At 40.7% G+C, this 26,666-nt stretch overlaps 2 protein-coding genes across 12 annotated transcripts in view; one reads left to right on the top strand and one right to left on the bottom strand.

The window, feature by feature from the left end:
* Dpp4 (dipeptidylpeptidase 4) overlaps positions 1-9,875 on the top strand; it is an 81,629-nt gene extending 71,754 nt beyond the window's left edge. Inside the window, exons 24-26 of the mRNA NM_012789.2 lie at positions 5,276-5,348; positions 5,617-5,690; positions 7,203-9,875. Of these exons, the coding sequence (NP_036921.2) occupies positions 5,276-5,348; positions 5,617-5,690; positions 7,203-7,304 (249 nt within the window). The 3' untranslated portion in view covers positions 7,305-9,875. The remainder of the gene's footprint in view (positions 1-5,275; positions 5,349-5,616; positions 5,691-7,202) is intronic.
* A 3,156-nt stretch (positions 9,876-13,031) lies between these two features.
* The window catches only part of Slc4a10 (solute carrier family 4 member 10), a 316,713-nt gene continuing 303,078 nt past the window's right edge, over positions 13,032-26,666 (bottom strand). For 9 of the 11 annotated variants that reach the window (XM_063283270.1, XM_006234283.5, XM_006234277.5 and 6 more), the window contains 3 exons: positions 25,735-25,802; positions 22,935-23,051; positions 13,032-15,024 (listed from right to left, as the gene is read on the bottom strand). In XM_063283270.1, the coding sequence (XP_063139340.1) occupies positions 14,958-15,024; positions 22,935-23,051; positions 25,735-25,802 (252 nt within the window). In that variant the 3' untranslated portion in view covers positions 13,032-14,957. Of the gene's footprint in view, positions 15,025-22,122; positions 22,162-22,934; positions 23,052-25,734; positions 25,803-26,666 lie in introns of all 11 variants that reach the window. The other 2 variants (NM_178092.2, XM_017591545.3) reach the window with 2 other exon arrangements.

The following is a 26,666-nucleotide window of genomic DNA, read 5'->3' as shown; positions in this document are numbered from 1 at the left end:
GGAAGAGGACACTGCATGAGCCAGGAATGAAGAAGAAGGACAGAGAGGAAGGGGGGAAGATACAAGGAAGATCAGAGAGATTCCCAACAGGTTACAAGGAGGGGGAGGGAGCATCAGGGGAGAGAGACAGTGACAGAGAGAAGGGTTTTCTGGGGATCTCTGAGAGTGATCTATTGAACTGAGGGATAGCTTTGGGAAGAGCAGAACAAATGGTGACCAACGGTTATGACAGGGCGTAGACTGGAGAAGGGATTGTCTTGTGAATAAGCAGAGAAGTAGGAGATGGAGGGCAGGAGGAGCGGGGCCCCAGTCCTGAGCCTTGCTGCCAAGAGGAGAGGGCAGCCTGGAACACACAGAAGGGCTGATTTAACTTGTAGAGGAGATTTATTTTGCATTTTGCTCAAAATTTGATAGGCTTTTGGCAAGTGTGTGAAACAGTCATGGATTTGGCAGTCTTCTGCTAGCAGATTTGAAACGCTCAATCCTTAAGAACTGCTGCATCGTTAGGTTATGCAAAACAGGGTGCAATTTTGTAAATATGCCATCTTGCACTGATTTGACATTTGTTCTATTATCCCAGAATATGCCAAAGGGAGAGAGACCTTCAGATTTAAGCCAAACCTTAACTTGTTTGTGGAGTGCTGATAAAATGTTGACTGCTGTGTGATCTTTAAAGCAGCCAGTGTTGCTTGTGAGGCCTGAGGTAGAACCCCCTGTCTGGGGCGGATGGGAGCTCTTTCCTTGGCAGCTCATGGGTGCAGTTGTTGGGTAGATGTAAACAAGTGAAACATCTTATTTAGTGGGTTGGATTCAGTTTCTCTTAAATGTTTTCTGTGCCCTCTGCTTGGTATTAGTGATGATTCTCCAAATGGCACCTTTTAATATTAATTCAAGCAGCATCGATTTCAGGAGAAGAATCCATAGAGTGAAGTGGTGAGCCCGAGGGTATAGCTTACTGAGTTGTTGAGCTGTTATCGCTGGGACCCAGGGGTTGTTTGGTCCTCTATGGGAGCCTGCGGGTGATAATGAGTAGTTTGACTGTGATATCAATTAACTATATAATATATTGTTCAGGAACTCGGGCTTTGGAGTTCAAAGAACCTGCATTGAAAGTTTGCTTCCATTAGTTCTAGATGTTTGAACTTGAGGAGGTCACGATCCTTCCCTGAACCTTAATTTCTTCCTCTACACAATGGGAGTAACCAGATACGCCTCCTAGAGTCACAGAAGTGATTAGAGGAGACCCCCCACACCTGCCATGATGTAAGCTTCAAAAGCATGGCAGCTGCCATCATTCTTATCTTCAGGGAGCAAATTGTCCTTCTGGTTCGTGGATGGCACAAAGGGTAGCGTGAAAATTGTCACACCTCCTGTTTCTCACAGCATTTCCCTACTCTCATCAGCTCCTTCCTTTTATTTCAAAAAATACAAAGATCTATTTGTTGGAAGGTAGCTGAGGAACCAGCATGATCCAACAAGCAGCTACAGATGGTTCTTCTTGGGGATTGAAGGAAAAAGCTCCTCACAGAGATGCTGTGGAATCGGCATTGCCGCTGGACCAATCCTTTCTACTTCTCTCTGCCAGACTGTTGCTGGCAGCGGGGCTCTCCGGAAGTTTCTAGCCTCAGGAGAGTGCCAACTGCACCACCATTGCATCCTTGCCCATTTATCACTCCGAGCTTCCGTTTTTGTCATTGGTGATAGACTTATTCGGCTTGTAACTTAGTCATCCATTTCCTTTTTTCATTCCCGTTTCCATGGATAGGCAATGGGGGAACATCCAATTTGGGTGCGTGGATATAGTACAATTAATATCTTCCCGACCGCTAATCATATATTGGAGAAATGCATGCATCGCCAACATATGCTTGCATATGTCCTCCACAGCATGAAGTGTGCCATACAGCAGGCATTAGAGTCTTACCAGAGAAGCCCAGGATGCGTAGTCCAGTAATGAACCACACCCCGGCCGTTCCGGAGGCAAAGCGGCGTCTTTGCATTTGGGGATGGAGGGTTGTTTCCGGCACGGAGAGCTCCTAAGAGGGTGTGCTTTTGGCAGCTGCCTGTCTCTCTCACTGGAAAGTCCCCTGGGAGGCTTCTCCCAATGAGCAGGGGAACGTGCACTGAAATGGCACACTTATCTTGCAACTGCAGGGGAAGCTTTTGTTTTATTTTTCTCTTGCTGCATTAAAGTATTTGTCTTTCTTTCTTTGTAGTGTAATATTGTTAATGTAAAACAATTTGCATCATGACACTTTTATCACAGTTTTCGTCTTTTTCTCAGTATGTTGCGTTTCTCACCATGTCTAGTTCATCACAGCTACAGTGTGTACATCACAACATTTATCTTAGGCTCAGGGTTTTACTTGTTTATAAAAATTGTCTTCTTTCAGCCTGTATTCACTCCATTTAAGAAAAAAAGGCAGCCAGAAACTGTTTTGGTCCAAACTCCAGTAGTTATCACATTCCTTGCTAACTGTCCTGTGTCTTTATATGTCTCCTCACCATTACTCTGTGTTTCAATGACATTTCTCCATCTCATGGCTCTGGGAGGTGGTTGGAGCAGCTTTCCTGCTCATGCTGCCAAGCAAGGCAGGCCCACGGGACTGCTAGAGGTGAGGCGAGGTGACACAGTTGCATATCTGGGTCAGGTCTGGGTGTTAAAGTCGATTATCGTCTGTGAGTAAAGGGTGGCATTGAACTCGTAAATAAACATGGTGGCAGAAAGTCAGCATGGGCTGGGTGCCTGAACTGGTAGAGGAGACCACCGGGAAGGGCCGTGAAAGGGGCTTGGCCCTGTAGCTCAGAATGAGCCATGAGTCTGACCTCCCGACTCTAGCCTCGTCTAGTGGATAGCAACTCCCTTTAAGGAGAGTTTGATTTGAGACCTCCTGTTGGAGAACAGAGAATCAAGTTTTGTGCTATCACCTGGTGACAGGAAAGACACCCTTCCCAACCTTCAGGGTTGTTCAGACCAATCTCATATCCAATTATTTCTCCCGGAGAAGGCAACACAGCGCAGAATCCAGAGGATCCACTATTATAACGTAATAATTCCTGGACAGTTAATTAAAATTTTATTTCACAGGGTTCCTTTGCTAGAAGACAATCATAAGCCCTTTGGAATTTTAGAAGAGATGACAGAGAAACAGAAAGTAAGGGAGGTTTCTCCAGACTTGGTCCAGTTTTGACATAGCCTAGAGATGGGTGGCAGATACTTACTTCTGAACCCGTCTCTTAGTACATAGAGCAGGGTTGGCATAGACCTATTCACACTGGTGTGTGAACTTGATTCACTTCATGACTCCTTCAAGATGATCAGTTAGCACAGTGACAGGCACAGAGGAAATGCTCAAGGAATGGTACCTAGGATTACAACTGCTGTGGTATAGCACTTGGAAGTGGGCATAATGACTTAATAAATCACAGAATGAGAATATTTTATTCTGCCTACTCTATTTCCACTTAATGGTGCAAAAGTAGGATCGATTACAGTAGATAATGCTGAATAAGTGCACCTACTCATTTAGTTGATAAATATTTAGCTCTGTATTAGATGCTATAATAAATGTATTATTATTTAAGGATAATAAATTAGAAGCAAGTCACTTTTCTTATGGACTATATAGTTGGATACAAATGAATTTTATTTGACCAGATGGAAAAAATGAGTGGGTATCCCACTAGCAGTGGCAGCATTGTGATGGAGGGGGTCATGCTTGCAAACGTGCTGTCTGCACGGAATCACACATAAGTACATATATGTGGGACATCCCATCGAATGGAAAGGTTTTTTAAAGTTAAATTAAAGAACAACTTTTAATGAGTTAAAGTTTATGAATAAAGTCTCAATTTGGGCCAGAAATTGAATATGATGAAGTTGATTAAGAAATAGTCTGCTTAAACAGGATAGGTCATACCTTGAGCTAACCAGTTCAGGATGATCTTAGGAGTCTTGGTGGATGGAAACTTTTGGGTCACTGTACCGACTTTTGTAGAAAGTATGTCACTTTCCTGAAACACTCTATCACAGAGGTTCCAGTCAGCCTCAACACTTTAAACACTACTTCCACCATGTCTCTTGACTCCTAAATTCAATTATTCTTAGTTCTGTTTTGTAGAAACCAGGACATAGAGAGTGCTGCATGTATGTCCCCAGTTACAAGGCTCAGTAGTGTTGAAACTAAAAACTAGACTTGAACATGTAACTGTAGCCCCCATACGTTGGTGGCCAGACCACCAGGACTCCCAGTAAAAATATTAGGTTTGCCATTAGCACTGTAGATGGGATGTCGCTGAAATGCAGACCAGCATGGTGAGCAGGTTGGCAGCTGCAGTGTCTGTGGAGATGTCACTGTCTCTTCCTCCCTGACCCACTCCAGGACAAGCAAAGCAGACTCTAGCTTCCGAGGATCTATCTGGCATTTTTCCTCCATCTCAACATTGTAACTGGTGCTAAATTGAAATAATCTGACCTATGCTTTTAAAGATCCTTTTTCCATCCAAGACCTCTGACCCTTACTGTGGAAGCCCCTAGATGACTCAGACCAAATTAGACCTTCTGACCCTTCATCCTGTCTCCCTGGCTGGCTTAGGAATTACATTTAACAGAAGTATTTTTCTCCAGTATTCAAAATGAGGAAGTATCAAACACCCTCTGATTTCCTGAGGCCATCCTTGATCTCTTTCACCCTTCCCCCCCAATATGTTACATTTGCTTAGGTTTTAAACATCTGTTTACAGAGAGGTAATGTTTGCTTTTCATTCGGAACCTAGCAATGTGGACCAAAGTTCACATGACATATTGCAGAGTATGTTTAGTTGCAAATGCTATGAACAGGCTCTTTGAAATGTAGCATGTATGGCACCATGTGACACATGGTTGCTATGGCAATACACTTTTTGGCTGAACTACAGCAGAAGCCCATGGAACATACATTGCTAATATGAGACTCTGCCCTGTGATAACGCATAGGACACAGCAATCTGTGATCTGGGACTGAATGGGTTTTGCATGTGTCCTAGGGGACAGGTGCCCTCTTCCTACATGTGCAGAGAAGATGTGGCATTCTTCCTTTCCAGTCCCGTCTCCCAGGCACAGGGCATGCTGTGCATTCTGCCATGCATGGAGACAGCATTTGCTTGAATATCGGTTTGCTATATTTTGTATCAAAAGGGGCCCCAGCTGAAAACATTTTATTTTGTAAACTGAAGTGAAAAATCAGTTATGGCAGATCCTTTTTTGAATAATGACATTCTTTTTTCCCAATTTCAGAACTCAACAGTCATGAGCAGAGCTGAAAATTTTAAGCAAGTTGAGTACCTCCTTATTCACGGTACAGCAGATGGTGAGTTTCAGTTAATTAGACTTTTTAGCATCACAGACAGGTTTGCAGTTTCACTACTGACAAAACAAAAGCATGAGGGGCAAGACTGTTACATTTACTTCAATAAAACAGTGTTGCTTTCCACAACTCACTTGTCTTGGGCTAAATGGGATGCCGAGTCTTAGAACTTCAGTCACTTTCTTCTTGTGCCTTCCCCCTTTGGTATCTGAAAACTCCAGAGGCTATTAGCTACTTGTTTACGGCTGCTTGTTCTCTGTCTTCCCCACAGATAATGTTCACTTTCAGCAGTCAGCTCAGATCTCCAAAGCCCTGGTGGATGCTGGCGTGGATTTCCAAGCAATGGTACACTAAGACTTTGTTTGGGGGAGGTGGGGGACAAAGTATCTGGTGGGTCTAGTTTCTTCTTTGGGGGTTACTTTTTTCCCAAGGAAGTCTCAGAAGAGAGGAAGAAAAGAGAGGCCCCTTTTCATTCCACTGTGAAGTTGGAGACGTGATATCCTTGAGTCATACAAAGAGTAAATATTAGACAGTTTGAGGTTGAGAAACACAGTATTACATATCCTGGGAGTGTCAAAACACCATTCTTCGATCCCTGTGATGGTTCAGTCTCTCCCTGTTTTGATTCGAAAGTAATCACTTATTCTGTAAATGTGTGGCAGAGTAATTCTAAAGTGAAACCAGCATGATAATAGCTGAAATGTAAAATTCATTCTGTTATTATGATTACTAGCCACCCTAACAACAGTGGGGTATTAATAATCAGCATGCTTCAGTTCTTGCAGTTGCTACATTATCTTTTGCTGAACAACTGCAGGCAGCAAACAATTAGGCTTGTTCATAAAGTCAGAAATGGCTGGGGCTGGTTTTGCCTGTACAGGAGGTTTGGGGTACTTAGATTAACTCATCTTCTTCATTAGAATTCTTCATCAGACTAAAAAGAATACATTATTGTTTTTATACATTCTTACATATACACACGTGTCTTGCACTAATAATACAATAGTATAAAACGCAACTTTCTTAACTGCTTTGGCTAGAAAATATTCCCCCACCCCCACCCCCACACACTTCTGACACATAATTTGCTTCATAATGGGTTTTAATAATGCCCACTATCCAGGAGTAGGTTTTCTATTTTGTACTGAGAAAACTTACCATCTCTTTTGGGCCAGGTTCTCAGAAGAGGTTGAGGCTTGTTTTTTTCAGTGTTTAAAGCAAAGTCAGATATACTTGAGGCATGATTAAAATTAACATGTCTCAGGGATATGTACCTGCCTGACATAAATGTCAGGTAAGTGGAGGTTTTAATTCCCAGGGTAAAATTGAAGTGTTGGTAAATAAGACATTTGACTTTTAACTTCACTTACATTACAGTTATAAAATGTTAATATTAAAATTGATTTTTCTATCCATTAGATGTCTATATTAGAAAATTTTCCTTAAAGTCTGTTTATTTTAATTCATACTACAGTGTAGAGAGATTTGATGCTTCCTAGCCTTAATAAAATAGTATGGCTGCTGGTATAAACCTTCCCATTTAGAGTGTAGTATTTAAGTGACCTTTGAGTTACATTTAAAGGTTGATTGGGGTACTTTAATTAGGATATACCTATGTTTAAAGTCTAATGCGCTAAATCCAAATGCATAGTAGATTTTCTCATAAAAAGAGGACCAAAGACTTCTTCAGGACTGAACAGGTCCTGAAAAGCTATGGGGAAGAACTAGACACCCTGCTTGATCTCACTTTAGTTTATAAATAATTCCCATTTTTATACCATGCCAGAGTTCACTTGACTTTTTCCTTTGTAAAGACAGGTGACCTCCTAATTCTGACCTCATTCTCTCCCTCTCCAGTGGTACACGGACGAAGACCATGGGATCGCCAGCAGCACAGCTCACCAGCACATCTATTCCCACATGAGCCATTTCCTCCAGCAGTGCTTCTCCTTACGCTAGCATGGCAAGGCTCTCCGCAGCTTACTCAAGAGCACACTTGTCCTCATTATCTCAAAACTGCACTGTTAAGATGACGATTTTAATAATGTCGCCTCGAGAAATTCCAGCCTACTTCCCAGTTTTATACCTGCAATCCTAACTAAGGATGCCTGTCTTCAGAACAGATTATTACCTTACAGCAATTTGGATTTCCCCCTCTGTTTTGTTTATCATTTAAAACCATTTCCACATCAGCTGCTGAAACAACAAATATAAATTATTTTTGCAAGAGCTATGCATAGATTTCCTGAGCAGAATTTCAATTTTTTTCCCCCTTACTAGGCTGGTCCAAATCTTGTTCCCTTATTTAAGGGGGTGGCAAGACGTGGGTAATGATGTCATTAGGCCAGCAACAAGAGAAGCGGGAACAGAGAATATGGCTAGAAACCCAGGTCCAAGCATACAAACCCAACCAGGCTACTGTCAGCTCGCCTCGAGAAGAGCTGCTCACTGCCAGACTGGCACCGTTTTCTGAGAAAGACTATTCAAACAGTCTCAGGAAATCATATATGCAAAGCACTGACTTCTAAGTAAAACCACAGCAGTTGAATAGACTCCAAAGAAATGCAAGGGACGCTGCCAGCAATGTAAGGGCCCCAGGTGCCAGTTATGGCTATAGGTGCTACATAAACACAGCAAGGGTGATGGGAAAGCATTGTAAATGTGCTTTTAAAAAATTACCAATGTCTCCTAGTGAGAAGAGGCAGCTTGGAACATAGCGACTTGCCCCGTTAAAAGTTGAAAATATTTGTGTCACAAATTCTAACATGAAGGAATACTTGCGTCAGTTCTTCCTACTTCCTTTCTTTGAGCATTTTCATTAAAGCATTTTAACTTCATTATCTTTCTAATGGAAAACTGTATGAGAATGTTTTGTGTTATTATTTCTATTCTACACACTGGAATGTTGCCTGGTCATTTAGCAAGTATGCTTCCATTTTTTCAAAGGTAATGGGTTATATCTTGAATCAAACTTAAACTGCATTGACATATGGACACATTTGTTCAAAGGTTCTTGTTTAACTTGTGTGAAATCCAAGACTGTCTTGTAAACATGGAAAGAGTTCAACTTTTAAAAAAAAATTTAGATACATAAAACTGTTTAAAGTTATATGATTCATAAGAGTTTATCTAATACCCCCAGAAATTTCTATCTCACATTTATCACATAGCTTTGGAGAAATCAATCAACAATAACTTGGTCATTTACATACTATGGAACTCATAATATTATTTAACTTAGGGGAGCACGTGAGGTTCGTGGCACGAGATGGAATGCTATCAGCAGAGTAGACATGTTTTTCCAGGGTCTTGTTTTTTGTTTTTGTTTCTGGTCTCTTCCTGTTTGGGCGGAGGGTAATATAATAGATAATATACATAATAGAATACACTCTGATACCTGACTTAGCCGTGTTTTGACAACTTGGAAACTTGATTCAATTATTTATAACACAGCTGAAAATTTAAAATGGACTCCACACATTTAAATGCAGTTTCAGGCCAATTTTCTAGGTACAATTACCACAGACAGGTGAGCTACAGCATAAATTCCAAACATGGCAGAAATGGAAATTACCTATAAATATAAATGAGTTTAGATATTGATGAGCCTGATGCTATTTCCCGGGCACTCCACTGGTTCCCCTCACCTTAAGGAACTCTCAAGTCCTGCTCTTCCACTGCAAGCACAGCTGGTCCTTAAATCTACAGGCCTCTGGCTACAGTCCGAATTTTGAACACAGTTCTGTCACCGTGTGCAGCAGCAGCCATGTGCAAAGTTCTAGATCAAGGAACAAAGGTAGCACATGTTCCTGACAGTGTGGAAACATAAATGCGAATTAAATAGAAATTATCCCTTCTGAATTCATTAATCTAAGGCCCGTTATATAATAATCAAGGTTTTTATTAATAAATCTTATATGATGTATCATATGTTGATAGAATAGCCAAACCATGAATTCTTTTTGTTCCTTTCATTTCTAAATAGGTTGTTCCTGGAGCCTGAATTAATAAAAAGAACACAGCACACATTTTTCAGGCGATGAGGGTTTCACATGGTGATAATGTGAATACATTCAGTTTTTATTTGATTCTCATAGGTCAAGTTTTACTGTTCGGTAAGAGTTGTAAATTAGATTAAAACCCTGATGCATAAGTTGTAAACAAACTTAATTTAAGAGCAAGTTTGAAAAGCACAAGAGCTAATAACACCACTGAGGCATATAGACAAGTCTCTTATGGGCATATGCAGCTCCCTGAAGCGCATGGATCAAGCTACCGCCTCAGAGCACACCAGCACCAGGGGCGCATGCGCTAAAGGAAGAGCTCCCCTCCCCACCCCCCATGCTTCACGATCCATGTTGACTTCAGTCTGTGCCATTCTGGGCATCATAGTTCTCCTTCAGATTATTAGCAGTTCCACCTCTTGGCACGTACTACTTTTGCTCTAAGTTGGAGTGAGAGTACTGGTTTATAAGATTACTGGATTTGTACAATATTTAAGATTCAATAAATTCTAAGTGAAAAAACATACCAAAACACAAGCATGTTTTTTTTTCCTAAAATAAGATAATTTTGTTGTGCCAACTTTATGACAGCTATTTCGGCAGCATTTTCACATACATCCTGAGTGACCTGAAGCATGCATTTGGGATGTTTTAGGGGACACAGATGGCTGAGAAAGAAACACAAATGGGGTTACAAAGCATGACATCGCTGGCTACCCCATAAGAAAAATCACAGAGCCTGGCTTAATAAACCACTATGAAGCTGAGTATAGTTGATCATCTCTCTGCATTCATATTTCTCTGATAATATTAAAATTTAAGCCAAAGAATTTGAATTAATAAAAAATATTTTTTACAGATATTGAAAAAGGTATGTCTTTCAAGGCACATAGTCAGTCCTCAGGAAGGTTCTCTGCGACCCTTTAATACAGTTCCTCTTTTGGTGGTGACCCCTAACAGCAAAAAGTATTTTGATTGCTACTTCATAACTGTAATTTTGCTGCTATGAATCATAATGAAAATATCTGTATTTTCCAATAGTCTTAGGTGACCCTTGACTTGGGTGGTTGTTAGACCACCCAAAGGGGTCATGACCCACAGGTTAAGAACTGCTGTTATAAACTATAAATGTCAACAATTTAATAAAAAGTCCTTGGTCCATGTGGCCTTTTTGAATAAATTCTTTAAGCATGTGAAATTACTTAAAATGCATCCATCATGATAATGGAATATTTTCACCATTCAATAAACAAAATCTTGTATTTGCACCTCTCTGTATCTACAGGGATTGGTTCTAGATTCTCCTATGGATATAGGTTCCAAATCCAATGATTCTCAAGCGTCTCCTGTAAAATGACAGTCTATACAGAAATGGAAGCTTGTCCCCCTCTATACTTCAATCTCCAGATTCTTGTAATATAAATGTCAATGCTGTATTAAAAAATAATTATAAGGGAAAACATAAATGCATGCTGAGTGCAAACACAGTTGTTTTAGAAATACTTTCGATCAGGGAATGTTTGAATCCTGGGAGTGAATGGATGTGAAGATTAGGGAAACTGAAGAAACATAAAGGTATTTCTTTAACTTGCTTCTATCCCAAATCATAGCTTTGTGAATTTTGAGCAGCAAAGTTGATCTCACTGGATAGTTTTTGTTCCTTTATCAACCACAGAAAAATGAGCAATGGGGAAAGTATAGCATATTGAGTACATACTCAATCTAGGTCTGGTTCTAAGCACCAAAGTGAATGCCTGTTAGGGATGAGAGAACGTCTCTCTCACCTCCTGCCTGAGATACTGACCTTCAGCTCAAATCAGACACGTGGGACAAGACAATCAACAGTTGCAATGAACATAGCGTTATTTAAGGAACATTATCCAGCACCTTCCAATTCAACTCCACAGGAGCTTAACAAAAGAAGGATAAACAGCCTATCCCAGAACTGCTGGATGACTAAGATTTACATATATGCAACATCCAGCAACTTCCTTTTCTTTTTCTTTCTTCCTAGCTATGGCATTTTGCTGTCTTCCCTACCTTGGTGGCTGCATATATTGCATAAACCCTTCCCTTAAACTTTGATATTCTCAAGTGCCAGATCTATGTAGTGCCCAATATGCACTGTTGGTGTTCTCTACTGTAATCATCTAAAACAAAACAAAACAAAACCTTTATCCTTTATTGCCCTTAAAAGACTGAACAAGAGGACTTTCTGGAACATCCTACTGGTGCTTCTGGAATAGCTTTTGCTTTTGGGTTAATATCAGAGTCGTATAGAGTTAATAAGGAGGATTGAGACACTACACTGCCATCAATGGGTTTAGAAACAAGCAGAGGAGTAAGGTGGTCTGGTAGAAGCCTATGGCCCCACACACTAAAGGAGATAAACTCAGCCCACAGTAAGAAATGAGGACAACAGGACTGAAGGGAAGCAGAAGACGGTAAAATAAACAGCAAACGGTCAGAAGTTATTTCTGATTGCTGACCACGATCACAGTCACAGAATACTTAAGAGACTAAAAACGTTCAGAAGGTTGCCACCTCCGTCTTGCTATAGTTTGGCCATCCTGAGCATGAGCTAGCCTCAAAATGCTGGCAGTCTTGCTAGCTCAGCCTCCCGAGTACTGATGTCATAGATGTTTGCCATCCAGATTGTATCTCATTTTATTTTCTTAACTGGATATAAAAGATAGACATACTAAAAAAGTTAGAAATAAGCCTGTCAATGACAGAAAAGTGACTCAGGAGAAAATTGGCCTCAGCAGGACAGAAACAGAGAGGTCAGTGAAGATTGGACCTCACTTCTAAGGCCAGAGAGACTGGTCATCACTGAAGTGTCTCTATCAGACTATGAGTCTGAGTCACCTCCATAACTAAAACAACCCTGAACTACAGAAGAACTGCTGGAGGCCTCGCTATTCCTGACTTGTAGTGGTACTACAGTGCTCCAGTAATAAACACAGCGTGGTACTGGCATAAAAACAGACCTGTTGGTCAACAGATTCAAATCGAAGATCCAGACATAAGTCTACACACCTATGGACATTTGACTCTTGATAAAGAAGCCAGGGGTAAACACTAGAAGAAAAGAACATCTTCAACAAATGGTTCTGGTCAAGCTGGATGTTTGCATGTAGAAGCCTGAATCACCCAACAAGATGTTTGGTACAGCATGTATGCTGTTAAGTAGGGACAATTACAAGAGAACCCACTGGTCATGAGAATTATTAACCAGCAAGTAGAGTTCTGAATAGTATTCATAACACTCTACTAGATGGCGGCAGAGGAATTACATTATGCTCTCATTTGACCTGTGAAGCAAACAGAAGGGATACATTTAGGGAATGCTTCTCCCATACAGGTTGAAAATTGGATGTTCATGAGCTCCAATGATACAGATCCTATAATGGGGCTTTCACCACCACAGGGTAACACCACTTGTACCATATTCTATGGGGGAAGGGGCCTGTATATCCTTAAAACTTCTTGTTATTTTCTCTTCATGAGGTTAGAGTTGTTTGAATCCTCCTGAAATGTTTATGTCACAAATGTTTCTTAACCTGTGGTTGTCTTAATTTAAATATTATGCTTAGATGATACTCTACGTGATTTAATAGTTGATATGAAGGAAAAAATAAAGACAAGACACATTGTACACACTTTAAAATAAGCATGAAAATTAGGTAGGATAAATATTTATTTGCACATAACATTTCTTAGTTTTGAAAAACACAATATCCTAGTCACATTTACACAGTACTTTAACATTGCAATAAATTACATTCAAGATATTCAGTAATTTTGACCAGGAATTTGAAATTAGGAGTAAATATAGAATACTACATTTTCTTATATTTTATGATTTCAAAATATTAAGATTAAGATAGAGATAGCATTAAAATTCACACAAGAACAAAATTACTATAAAAATACTCAGAAATACAGAATTTCATAGGCTGATTGCTTATTTAAACCAGTGATCATTGCAGTTTCATTCACTGGTCATTTCAACAAAACAGACATCACGCTATAGAGACACCAGGAGAGTGTTTTGGGGATTGGCCTGCTACATCACAGACAGTGAGGATGTTTAGATGGAATGCGCTATTACAACATACACAAAGGTAGCACATTTGGAACAGACAGTTTTGCATTTTTCTTTACCATTTATAAATACAGACTTTACTAACTGCAAATTCTTCTCACAATTTTGACTTATATCTCATTAAAAATGGCTTCTGAAAGGATTGTGAGGAAACTTTTTGTTCAAAAGATATCAAAATATTAAGGTTACGTTGGCTTGTTGTCTTTCACCTTCGTTAGCTTAATAGCAAAGAGGATTTTTCCAATTATGTTCGTTTACATGGAGTACATATAATTTATAAAATCCAAAAGGCTCTGAATTTTTCTAAATTGGGACATTGAAAGATTATAATAATTATCAATTATTGACAATTTGTAGGAACTAAGAGCCCTATAATATTTCATTTTTTATTAAATCACATTTATCTAAAATTAAATGAAGTTTATATTTAGTAATACTCAAAAATCCATAACTTCCTTCCTGTTTCAATAAGCTTAGTAAAGTTGGACTGTTTCATATGGACTGAAATATTTACATAACCGTCTCTAACAGAATCTGAAGTTTTAGTTCAAAGGCTATTTTTCCACAACATGCATTTAGTTAAATGTGGAAAAGAGCTTTGTAAAAAACAAATACAGCTGGAGACCTGTTGGTCTAACATGACAACATGATAGGAGCCAAAACTTAGCAGCACATGACCAGGTCAGCAGAACAGCTCTGCCAGGGCTGGTATCTCATGTACAATGCTGCACCATGTGGCAATCAGTAAGAATGTATGTCATAGGGGTATTCCAGAAGCAACTGTTGTCAATGGGAGAGAGATTCAGTAGCACATTTCTGGTAAAGATTTAAAATGAAAAACCCCACAAAACTCTTCAAATATCTCTAAAGCATTTAATACAAGCCTAGTACGTGGTTACAACTTGAATTCTAAGTAAACACTACTTAACTCTTTGCAGTATGTCTTTTAAGAAGGTATGAACAGATCTCTTTCTCAAATGACTTGAAGTAATAGTTAAATATTAAGTATTAAATGTATCATATTAAGTCAAGGAATACATAAATACAATTATTAAAAATGCTAACATTTTTATTTGGGTCTTTCAAAACCAGTCACGAATGCTAAGCCATAAAAATGAAAAAGTAATACGACCTTTCAAAACTCTTCTGAATAAAATTATCAGGCATCTTCAGGTTACTAAGGTAGGAAAATACAAACTAGGCAAATATGACTTATATTTTAAAGAAAGCTTTGCTCTCCTAATGCCAACAATGAGAACTGTGTGTTGGCGGATGTCCTACGGCAGTAACATGGAGACTCCTGCCTTAGCTATGGATCTGCTCACAAGGGTGTTGACCTGCTCAGAGGCTGAACACAAACAGAACGAAGGGTGGCACTACTTACTTATGAAGGTGGATTTGGGATGGGAGACAGGGCTTACAATGACATGATCAAAGCAGTTTTATTAATAATTGTGACACTCTTCTCATATATATGTAAAAAATAAATTGAAGATCAAGTCATAGACAAGTCTCCCTGTCAACGCCTTTCCCTGAGTCAGCTTTCTTCTCCTTTCGGCTTTCAATGCTAAAGGGAGAGACAAAAAGGGGGAGATATTTACTACTACAAATCAGCTTAGTTACTGTGAGATTTGTTTGTTTGTTTTTTCTTTCCAGGTACTAACCACCCTTCAACCCCAAAGAAATACAGGAGCTCTCAGGCATTGCTCTCTCAGGCTGCAATGCAGATACACAGCAGCAGTTAAATCCTCTGCACTCTGAGCTAGAAATCAAGAACTGCAGAGAGGGGGAAATTTAAAAAAAAAAAAAACAGACACGGAGAAACAAAAAAGACATTTCCAAAGAATTCTACCAGCATGCAAGATTAATATATGGTCCTCATCTGGCAAACAAATACTTGGTAATTGGTGAAAATGTCAGTCATGCTCCACATGAAGGTCGCATAGGCCAGACAGTGACAGGCAGGTGCTGGGGGAGGGATGCCAGGCTCTGCTGAAAATGGCTTTTCCTTGGCTCCTGGACTGGACCTTGATCTCAGGTAAGGAGGATGTCTTGGTAGGTAGGGCAGACTCATTTTCCCATCTGAGAGAATGGCTCACTGCTCTCCACACACATGTGTGGTGTTTACAGAAAAACCCTCAAACTACATATCAGAGAGATGATTCACTCCCTTCCACAATAAACTCACACCTGAAAGCTTCTGTTTAGTCTCGTCTTCCAGTTATCTCCAGCAGTGATTGTGCTGGTAACGTGACTGCCATTTTTGTTGAGTTATCACACTATATCTATCACTATGTGGTTCTACTCTCACAGGGAAGTTTTCATGGAGAGTTCAAATACAGCATTCAAACCAAAGAAGCTTGAACTGAAAGGTATGGGCCCAGAAGAACAACATGATCCTTCCTCCAGGACTTCTGGTGCCTGGCAAAGTCCCATGTGCTGGAGGTCTCTCTGTCCTCCTTCACATTTATGGCATAAAGAACAGCCTACATGCAGCCTCTGAGCCCCTGAACTAAATGAATCGATGTACTTTTTACTGTTAACTTTGACCCTTAATATACACTTATGAAATACTCAAATGTGTTAGCACCCGCGTGATAAAGTAACCAAGTTATGTTTTCTTTGAGTTTTCTTGTGCATCTTTCTTAGTGGTCAATAACTTAAACATATTCTAAGAGTGTGTTTTTAAAATTGTTTTTTCTCCAATTCAAGCTAGAAACAGCCCTTCTCAGTTGTCACCACCACCCGGCGCCATCAGGTAAGAAGTGCTGGAGCTTCTGCCATCGGTGGCATGCTGCCAGCGCTGAGAGCTGGTGTGAGCGAGTGTCTATGGCACCCGGGTGTGTGCCTGCCACACTTCTCAGCACATACTCCTTACAGGTCAGAGCAAAGCAACTTTTTTCCCTTTTCTTTTCTCCTTCCATGAGAAGAGATGACAGTGTGCACATGATGTGTTGAGCGCCTTAATTCTGTATTTTTAACTTCTCTATCTGTATGACTCACTTCTCTCTACTTCATGTTCCTTTTATAAGACAAATGTCTGCTATTCTGCTTTCCAAATTAACTTGTCCTTGGCCTTCACCTGTATTCGCCTCTTCAGTCAAACAAAGCCTATAAAACCCAACAGAATGGGGCGGAGGTATAGGTAGAGCTCACTTTACCTCCCAGGTGTGCAGCCTATAACCAGTGCCTTACTCTCTCTGAGACTCCGCTTTTTCAACACTAAATTGAGCATTAGACCATATGGCCTCTGAGTCTTCTTGTAGTTTACTCCCAGAATACTGATTTTGTATCCTTGTTTCTAATGTACTGTCTTTTGTAAAATGGGATGTTGGATCCTATCTTAGGAGACTGGGGGTGGGGAGGGGGATAGATACAATGGCCTCTACTCAAGCACAGTTGCTTTGTGCACAATACTTCAGACTTAGGTATCATATACCTTCTTGATAAATACATGATTTCTCAATGGTCACTAAGCAGTGAGGGGAGGAAGGGAGAGGGGGAGGAGGAGGGAGAGGAGGAGAGAGATTTAGACGTCAACTTGATCCACAGATGAGCTTCTCCAGATGATTTATTATATGGGTATTTTATATTATGAAATAGTAACTTTGGTTTATAACCATTACATTTACAATAATTTAATTTATAACCATTAAAATTAATTTGTGGAGGCAGATGTAATATAATCAGCTCAAAGACCTCTATAAATATATTTTCGTTGGATTTTCTAACTATATGATGCTCTCTTCTCTCTCTCTCTCTCTCTCTCTCTCTCTCTCTCTCTCTCTCTCTCTGGGTTTCTTATTACATTTCTTCTAGATGCTAATCAATTTTAATCTTTCATTTAAACAACTATGTATCACATATGTGTTATTTCTTATCGTAATAAACATATATCGTCAGACATTCTGGGAAAAACACACAATAGATAAAATTATCTTTTTTGGTCAGCTCTGAAAATATGCACATGATCTGATCAGGTTGCATGCCTGCACTCGCGTGTGTGTGTGTGTGTGTGTGTGTGTGTGTGTGTGTGTGTGTGTATTAATGTAAGAAGAAGCCATGAATTTGAAAGAGAGTGAGAAGAGTTACATGAAGTTTTGCAAAGAAGAATAGGGATGAGGGAAATGTTATAATCATATTATAATCTCAAAAACAAAATACCTAAAACTATAAAAAGAAGAAAGTGATGCTTCAAAAGTAAATAAGAAAAACCACTATTGACATGCAACTGAGACACCTACGGTGAGGCTCCTCCCATGGCACTCAAATATTGTTCTGACAAGTATTTGCCAAAAAGTGGGGGAAAGGCTCAGGCCAAAGAAATCACAGCAAAGTAGACTCCTGATAGGAGAGGGATGTAGGAAGTACAGCGGTGAGAGGGATGAAGAAGCAGAAGCAGGAGCCTAGTCGGATAGGCCAACCATGTTCCAGTAGATGGCCACACACCCAGGGACTTTGACAGCATAAACAGAAGTCTATGGCATAGTAAATTAAAGAGGAGACAGAGTTTGAAGTGGTGATCTGGGAGAGTATCAGAAAGGAGTTGGGGAAAGGTTGGGTATGAATGTGATAAAAAGATATGGTATAAAACCTCAAAGAATAACAAATTCATAAATATATTTTAAATCACCGAAAAATGCTCCTTTTCCCAGCACTGACAGATGCCACTGAAGGAAATATACTTGGGAATCCATTTCACAAGGCATTGAGGTTATTCACTAACTGTGAGCTAAGTGCGGTTTTTGAGAAACTGTTTCCATTGAACTATACAGGAAGCTGTGGAGGAGACCTCGAGCTGGTGCCTACACAGAGCATTTACCCTACACTCTAGTTTCTTTGCTACAGGAAGGTGCTCTTCAAGCTACCAAAAGAGAAACATAAACGCCAACCGGGCACAAACTCTTTAATCTACAGTGTTGCTGTGCCAGCTTCGTATGCTAAGGAGTGGTGGCACAAGGCCCCTGGAGGTAACCAGCCAATGTGGAACCCATGCACAACACTGCTTGGGTGACCAAGAACCTGTGACCAAATAGCCCAGCAGCCTAGTATAAAACAGAAAACTGCTGTTCAAAAATAAAACAAGAAACAAACAAAACCAAACAAAAACAATGTTGCAAGAAAATGACTCCTGAAGCACTACTATACTCAGAAATCAGTGCCTTTCTCAGCCATCTTCAGAGAAGTCTACACCAGCACTAGATAGGAACAAATACAGAGACCCACAGCCAGACATGCAGAGAGAGTTCAAAATGGATGCTTCTATCAAATCTCTCCCCTCAGGGCTCTGGAAACCATGCAGAAGAGGCAGAAGGGCTATAAGAACCAGAGGGGCTGAAGGACACTATGGAAACAAAGCTGTTTAAATAAATTATGGCCAAAGCTCATATGAACTCATAGAGACTGAAGCAGCATGCACAGGGCCTGCTGTAATGGTCAACAGTGGTGCCTTTCGCAGGAGACAAATGGGCTCACAAAGTACTTAGTGTGATTACAAACATGTCTTATTGGATTTGTGATTTTAAAGATATCATTCTTACACAGAACGCTTAGCAAATAGGAGCAGAATTCTCTTAATGCTTTTAGTTTAGGCCCTTTAAGCCTTTGCCATATCAGGATAAGCTGGGCTACTATTTTTGGAGTGACTGATAAAGAGTTCCCTAGGCACATCTTATCGCTCTAACTTGCTTGGAAGAGTTCTTACAAGTGCAGGATACAAACCACTTGCGACTCTCAGTGCCTGCATCCGGTTTTTAATCTCACAGTTTCTTGGACTTTAAGTGTTGAGTTTAAAAGTTAGTTCTTAGAACTTTACAGTTAATATATTTCATGTTAGTTACCCAGCAAGGCAGTCAGAAGATGAAGATAAAATGTAAGTCCATAAAACAAGAAGCCACAGAGGAGCACTGGTGTGCACGCATGGCACTGCTCTGCCAGGACCAACGCAGGCGGCCTCAGGATGAGCTGGGGTCACAGTCAGCTCCTGCCTCTACTTCTGGTCAAACTACACGTGATATTTCTAAAAACAGCGTATAAGCAAAACAAATGAGAGGACACTGCTGTTCTAAGCTCCTCTGCACAGGTACTTACGCTTCTGAGGTACGTTATGGAAAGGAATGAAATGGAAAATGACTGGGGGAAAGGGTAGGTCAGACGTGTGGAGCCAGCTTGGGTCGATAGAGATATGTGTCTCAGTAATCTGTGGCCCCTTTTGTGATGGTGACAAGTGGGTTGCCTGCCATCCAGCAAATATGCAGAGTTCTTTGTCACATTTCGCTGTCTTTAGCAGATGTTGAGGGGAGGCAGTTGCTTCAGAAGGGTATCATTGCTATTAATATCGATGGCTTTAGAATTTCTCAAAGCCACTTCCTTTCTTTCAGTGTGAGAAGGAAGACACTAGCAACTAACAGACATAAATTATAAATTATATCACATCAGAGAGCGAAGGCAGAGCAGCACATTTAGGGACATCACAGGTTCAAGGCAAACATGGGTTACACACACACACACACCCCACACACACCACACACACACACCCCACACACACCCCCACACACACACCCCACACACACACCACACACACCCCTCCCCCACACACACCCCACACACACCCACACACACCCCCCCACACACCCCACACCACACACACCCCACACACACCCACAACCCCCTCCACAACCCCCTACCACACACACCCCACACTCACCCCCCCACACCCCCACACACACCCATACACACACCACACACACCCCCACACACACACACCACACACACCCCACACACACCCACAACCCCCTCCACACACACCACACACACCACACACACCCCACACCCACCCCCCACACCCCCTACACACCACACACACACACACACACCACACACCCCCACACACCACACACACACACACACACCACACACCCCCACACACCACACACACCCCCCACCCCCCCCACACACACCCTACACACCCCCCCACACACCACACACACACACACACACACACCACACACACCCCACACCCCCCTCCACACACCCCCACACCCCCTCCACACACACCCCCACACCCCCCACACCCCCCCACACACCCCTCCCCCCCACACACACCTCACACCCACCCCCCACGCCCCCCACCCCCCCTACACCACACACACCCCCCCCACACACACCCCACACACACCCCACACACACACCCCCCACACACCCCCACACACACACCCCACACACACCCACAACCCCCTCCACACACACCCCCACACACACCACACACACCCCACACCCACCCCCCACACCCCCCCACACCCCCCCACGCACACCCATACCCCTCCCCACACACACACACGGGGGGGGGGAGTGAGTTAGGGGGGAGGGGGCACTAGATTTAACTTTCATTCTAAAATTGAAATTATATCACTATCTAACTAAAAAATCGAACAAGAAACTCATGACTACACCAGTATGAATAATGGTCTCCTTAGAACTAGACTTTTAAAACAACTAGATTTTCCAGTAAAGGGCACCATTTGACTCTATATTGACTTTAAGAAGCACATATAGTAGTATCACATTATAAAGCTTTTGCTCAATACAAAGAAAACCAGGAAAGTTTGGACTATGGGCCCCCGTAGTTCACGATGAAAAGCACCTGGAAGTTTGTCTCAAATTCTCTACTCAGTTCCCATGAGTGGCATTTTATTTGGAGTCCATCAACCTAGATTTCATATTTTAAAATGAATGGGAGAAATATCAACTTTTACTGTCCATGGACTCAAATCGCTCTGTTGTTACTCTGATTTTCTTTTAGGATTTCTGACAAAACTCAATGACTGTGAAGATGACTAGAAGGATCTCTAAGTAGGATTTTGAATGAAGAATGCTAAATCATGTTTTAGAATGAACCTTGCTGCTGCTAAATCCAAGCAGGGGTATACATGCTGGTTTTGAAGGCCTGTTCCAAGACATCATTCAAAAGTCTTAGAGATAGTCTGTTAAGAAGCTTATATCAACCTCCTTTGGTCTGTTTTAAAGAATTTAGAGAGTATAATCAGTGGAATTCAGTCAAGCAATGGAAGAAGGAAAGGAGGGAGAGAGGAAGGAAAGACCACCCCAGCTTCTGGGGTGAAGATGATTGCTGTCTTGTTTACTCTGCTTGCTACAGAGATGACACTGAAGCAGCATGCCATTTTGGGGTGACAAAAACATGCAATAAGAGGTTCCCACAAAGACAAATGTAGTCTCGCTATCTAGCCCATGGCTCCAATATTGTGTTTCATGAAGTTTGAAAGTTTGGATATACCACAGCAACATGTATGGAAGCTCCCAGATTTGCAATTTTCAAAATTAAAGGGACAAATTTTCTTTTCCCAATCTACCAATTTGCTTTTATTGCTTGCTCAGTATGGTTCTGTAAGGTCTGTTTTTTTATATGTGATACACTTGCATACATTAAGGGAAAAATGTTCCCTCATCTTTCAGAGCCCTTTAAAGAACTGAGTAGATATAAACCACTGTATGTATCAGTCTAGCATTGGATTGGAGTCCAAGACTCTCCAGGCCTTTTGCCTCCCCAAAACTCACACAGATGACACAGGCTGACCGGGTTTCCAGAAGACACCACTTAACATAAGGAAATGCAACCAGGGAATAGGTTTGAGGGAAAAAATCTTACCTTTGGGGAATCAGCTTCTAGAGTGATTAGGAAGGGGAGCTTATGACAAAAGAATGTAATATAAAATTAAGTAGAAAAGTTAATGTAAGGTTATAAAAATAAATAAATAAAATCATTATCACACCATCCCCAAACATCAACCGTTTTCTTAGGAGAAGCAAAACTAGCATAACACAGAACTTTCCTCTTCTGTTCAGCATCTAAGATGGCTGCCTGGTATGGTCCAAACTCATTTGTAAATTCTGGGAAATTCCACTGAAATACCAGGATTCTCTTACTGCTTAAAAACATTTCCTCTCTCAGCATGCACAGCTATAGGACTGCTCACATGTCTACAGACAGATGAGAATGGATGGATGTTCAGGGTAAGGCTAGGGGACCTTGTCAGGAACTTGAAAATAGGGAACTGGAAATCAAGTAAATGTAGAATGACCATTTCATGTGCCAAATCATTGCCACAAAGGAGTAGGAAGTGGGGAGCCTCAGTAGTCCTGGGAATGTGTGATGAAATCCATGAAACCACACAAACAAAGAGTGGGCCAGAATGAATGTTGAAAACCGCCATGCACGGGGTCATTAACAGCTCCATTTCCCCCCCACTGTCATGGTTTTGGAGTGAGCTTTAATTTGAAAGGAAGACACTGAGTGAGAAGCATAATGCTTATAAAAATTGTCATTCTCCCTTTAGAAAAAAAATCTGAAATATTTTAACTTTAATTTTTATTAAAATCAATAGTATCTGTTGAATCAATCTGGTGAATTTATACCATAAAACATTAATTAATATAACCTTATTATTTCAAAATTCCAACCTTTTAGAAGGAAAGCGTGACTCCTTTTCTTTTGAGTTGTCAGCAGTGACTAGAAGGTTCCCCCACATGGCAGTCTTTGACATTTCATCAGAAATATTGATCACAGATGGGTCGTCTCTAGATAGGAGTTTACCCAAAACAAAATATATTTATATTACAATAAGTAAGTAATGGGACATTCAGTTAGGGAAGATGAATAAAAGACAATTTTATCAGTATGTAAAACATTTTATCAATTTTTTCCATGCGGAAAATGAGAGAAGAGTAAAAGAGGGTAGAAGTAAAGGCCAGCCACGAGCACGTGGAGGGAAGGGGGATGGGGAGTGGGGAGAGAAGGGACAAAGGAGAAGAGGGTAAGAGAGCAGAGAAGAGAGAGAGGAATAAAAGACAATTTTATAAGTATGTAAAACATTTTATCAATATTTTAATAGTAAAGCAAATACAACATAAAGCCTCATTAAAATATTTTAAAGTGTACAATTAAAAGTTATAAAAGGTGTTTACAACTTAGAGCCTACATCTAGCATCTGTCTCCAGAATTCTTTCATCTCATCAAACTGAAATTTATATCTATTAATCAACTCTCCTCTTCCTCCTTTTTCCTGCCCCTTTCCCTGGCAATCTGCACTGCATATTCTGTGTCTAATGCTTTGAGACTTTTCAGTACCGATGGAAAACGGATCACACAGTGTGTGTGTGTGTGTGTGTGTGTGTGTGTGTGTGTGTGTGTATCACTGGCTCACTTTGTCTGAAAGTGTCCGTACAGTTCAAGATGCTTACATTTCTATTCTTTAAGGTTGAATAACATTCCCGTTTGTTTATTAAAATAGCAAATTTTTAATAATTAAAATATAGAAGCATTAACCAACTATCTCAATTATTAAAAACGTATTTGAGAATCTGAAGAAAAGAGTCGAGTTGTATAGATAAAGATTTGGGCTACAGTTCTCTTAGTCCATCCCAGGTCACAGATCAGTTTCTGTGTTTGTTGTTGCTCGGTCACTAGTCCCTACCATTTGCAGCCTGGTGGATCCCTTCTTCATCTCCTCCAACCCTGCAGTGGCTGTCACTGTCCCAGATGCCTAAAATACTCCGTGCCTTCCTCCCTTCTGACCTCACCTCTTGTTATCTCCCATCTGCTTACCGTTCTGTAGCCACATTCTAATAGTCCCCAGACTGTTTTGAACAGTCTAGAGAAGCTCGGCGTTCCTAATGCTGAGACCCTTTAATACAGTTCCTCATGTTGTGGTGACCCCCAACCCTAAAATTATTTAATTGCTACTTCATGAAGTTTTGCTATGGGTATGAATCATAATGTAAACATATGATATGCAAGATATCTGATATTTGACATCAAAGGAGTAACAATGCACATAACCAAGTCCCTCAGTTTAAAAAAGTATATGAAAAATCTAAAGAAAATACTCTAATGTATAGATATGGAGTTGGGCTACAGTTTTCTTAATTCATCCCAGATCTCAAACTTTTGCTTCCAACTCTATCCTAATCTCTCCTGCTCAGGCATGCCCGTGCTGCGAATATGTTAAATTGCTCTTCTGCCTCTTAAACCTTCCCCTTGTTTGCTTTGTCTTCCTAGTCTTCTTTTTGCCATGTACAACTCTGTTAGCTGTGCATATTTCTGTGCTCTGTCCTTATCCTTTACTCTTCTTAGATACAATGTATGCAACAGCAGGATTCTAGATCACTGTTTAACAGCTGCTTACTCAAAAGTCAGACAGAGCTGCACACATGGATGTACAGTGATGATTTGCTTGACTATGACTGCAGCTTACTTACTCAGTAATTATTTGTTTGAAAGCGAATGCAGCCTGTGCATTTCCCATACAGCTGGGAGCCTACAGTATTAGATTCTATGCTGGTGTTTAGCTGGTTGGTTTAGTTTTGTTCGTTTTTAAACTTTACATTTACAACAATCATAGAAAACGTTTATGATGCTTCAAAACTTCCCAAGAGTAAAAACATAATCAAATGGCAGCATAAACTAATCACAGACCAAGTGACAACTTTGTAACTACAAAAATACCACTATTTTTAAGTAGATATAACTAGCATACTTTACTATGGAAAAATCATGTTAACTTAACTCCTGAGCTAGCCTCACGTCACCTCTGTTGGTGGCTGTTCACAAGAGGACAGCAAATCTCCCAGTTACTGAACAAAGCACCAGGACTCAGCCTTGCTCAGTTAGAAAACATGTGTTTAGTGCCTCCAGCCTCCTTGAAAATGGAACCTCCTGGAATCTCAGAATAGATCAATCAATTTCCAAGAAGCATTACATAAAAAACAAATATCTCATGATATTAGGAGACAGACTTATGCGGGGAAAAGGTTTAGAGAATTAAACTTTAAGGGGACAGAACTGTTTTTATTATCTCACACGCAAAGGTTGCTTATGAATTTCAAGCTAGCATGCAATTGGACCACTGAGCACTTTTAGAATGGCATGTTATAAAACTAGTTCCCTGAGAATTCACTTGAGAATATACTGACTCTCCTCAATAAAGGGTTATTTTGAGAGACAGACAGACAGACAGAGAGAGAGAGAGAGAGAGAGAGAGAGAGAGAGAGAGAGAGAGAGAGGCACCATGCTTCATTTTATTTATTTTGTGGCACAGCGATTGCTAGCAGAACGTACTGGAACGTAGAATTCGTTTTTTGGTCTTAGGTTTTGTTGTTTTAATGCCACCTGAATAACATCTGCATAGGTATGGAATTCTTAAGCTGAATAGAACTGGCACATTCTAAGGCTCTCACTGCTGTGCTTTAAGCGTCTATTTACCTGTAGTGTCCCTCCAGTGGGAGTTGTACTGTGCCCTCGTCCTCCATGGCTAGCATACTTTGTTCTTCCTGGAATGACAAATGTAACATGTATAAAGTGAACCTGATGGGTCTCTATTTTACATTAAAGAAGAAACACAGATTAATGTTTTATTATCTCATTAACCTCGGGACCTTCCACTTTGTTTGCACTTATTAATGCTAGCACAGGTCCTTTCAATAAAGCCTCAGCGACTGAGAACACAGTAATTAAGGAAAGTCTCATAACATGAAGTAATTTAAATGCTAACGACAATCTCCTCCATGTCACTCAAGGCAAAACATGGTTAATTCCCGAGCACATTAAAGAAGCAGCCTAAATTGTACAGGAACTTGAGTGTGGATGCTGCACTGAGACTTTGGTTTTATAAATTGAATTTACATCCCCCCAATTCTCCGCTAGGAGGAGGTGAGGGTTACATATGCAGAGCACTGATTCTCAAACTTTACCTTACAGTTGTCTGCATGAAGTGCTAAAAACATCACGGGTCCTACCTCTAGAGGTTCTGATTCTGTACATTTCTAACAAAGTCCAGGTGATGTTGGTTACACTGACCTGGGACCACATTTTGAGAATTGCTGTAGAGATTTGCAAAAAGTCAGAAAATCCCTTCTCATATGTGTTGAAACAAAGTACCTGTTAAGCATGCATGAGGACCTGAGTTCAGATCCCCAGAAATCACACACGAACTTGGTCGGCACCACCAGTGCGGAGGGAGGAGGCAGGGAAGTCCCTGCAGCATTTTTCCCACTAGCCTAGTCAATAAGTGAGCTCCAGGTTCCAAGACATACACCCTGCTCAAAAATTAGAATAGAAGATGATAGAGAAAGATACCTGATATTGATCATGTATGTACGAACATACATATATGTGCACATAAACCTGTACCTGTA

This window comes from Rattus norvegicus, chromosome 3 (genome assembly GCF_036323735.1).
Source record: "Rattus norvegicus strain BN/NHsdMcwi chromosome 3, GRCr8, whole genome shotgun sequence".
Taxonomy (NCBI): Eukaryota; Metazoa; Chordata; class Mammalia; order Rodentia; family Muridae; genus Rattus; species Rattus norvegicus.
This window is presented reverse-complemented; position numbering and strand designations above follow the sequence as displayed.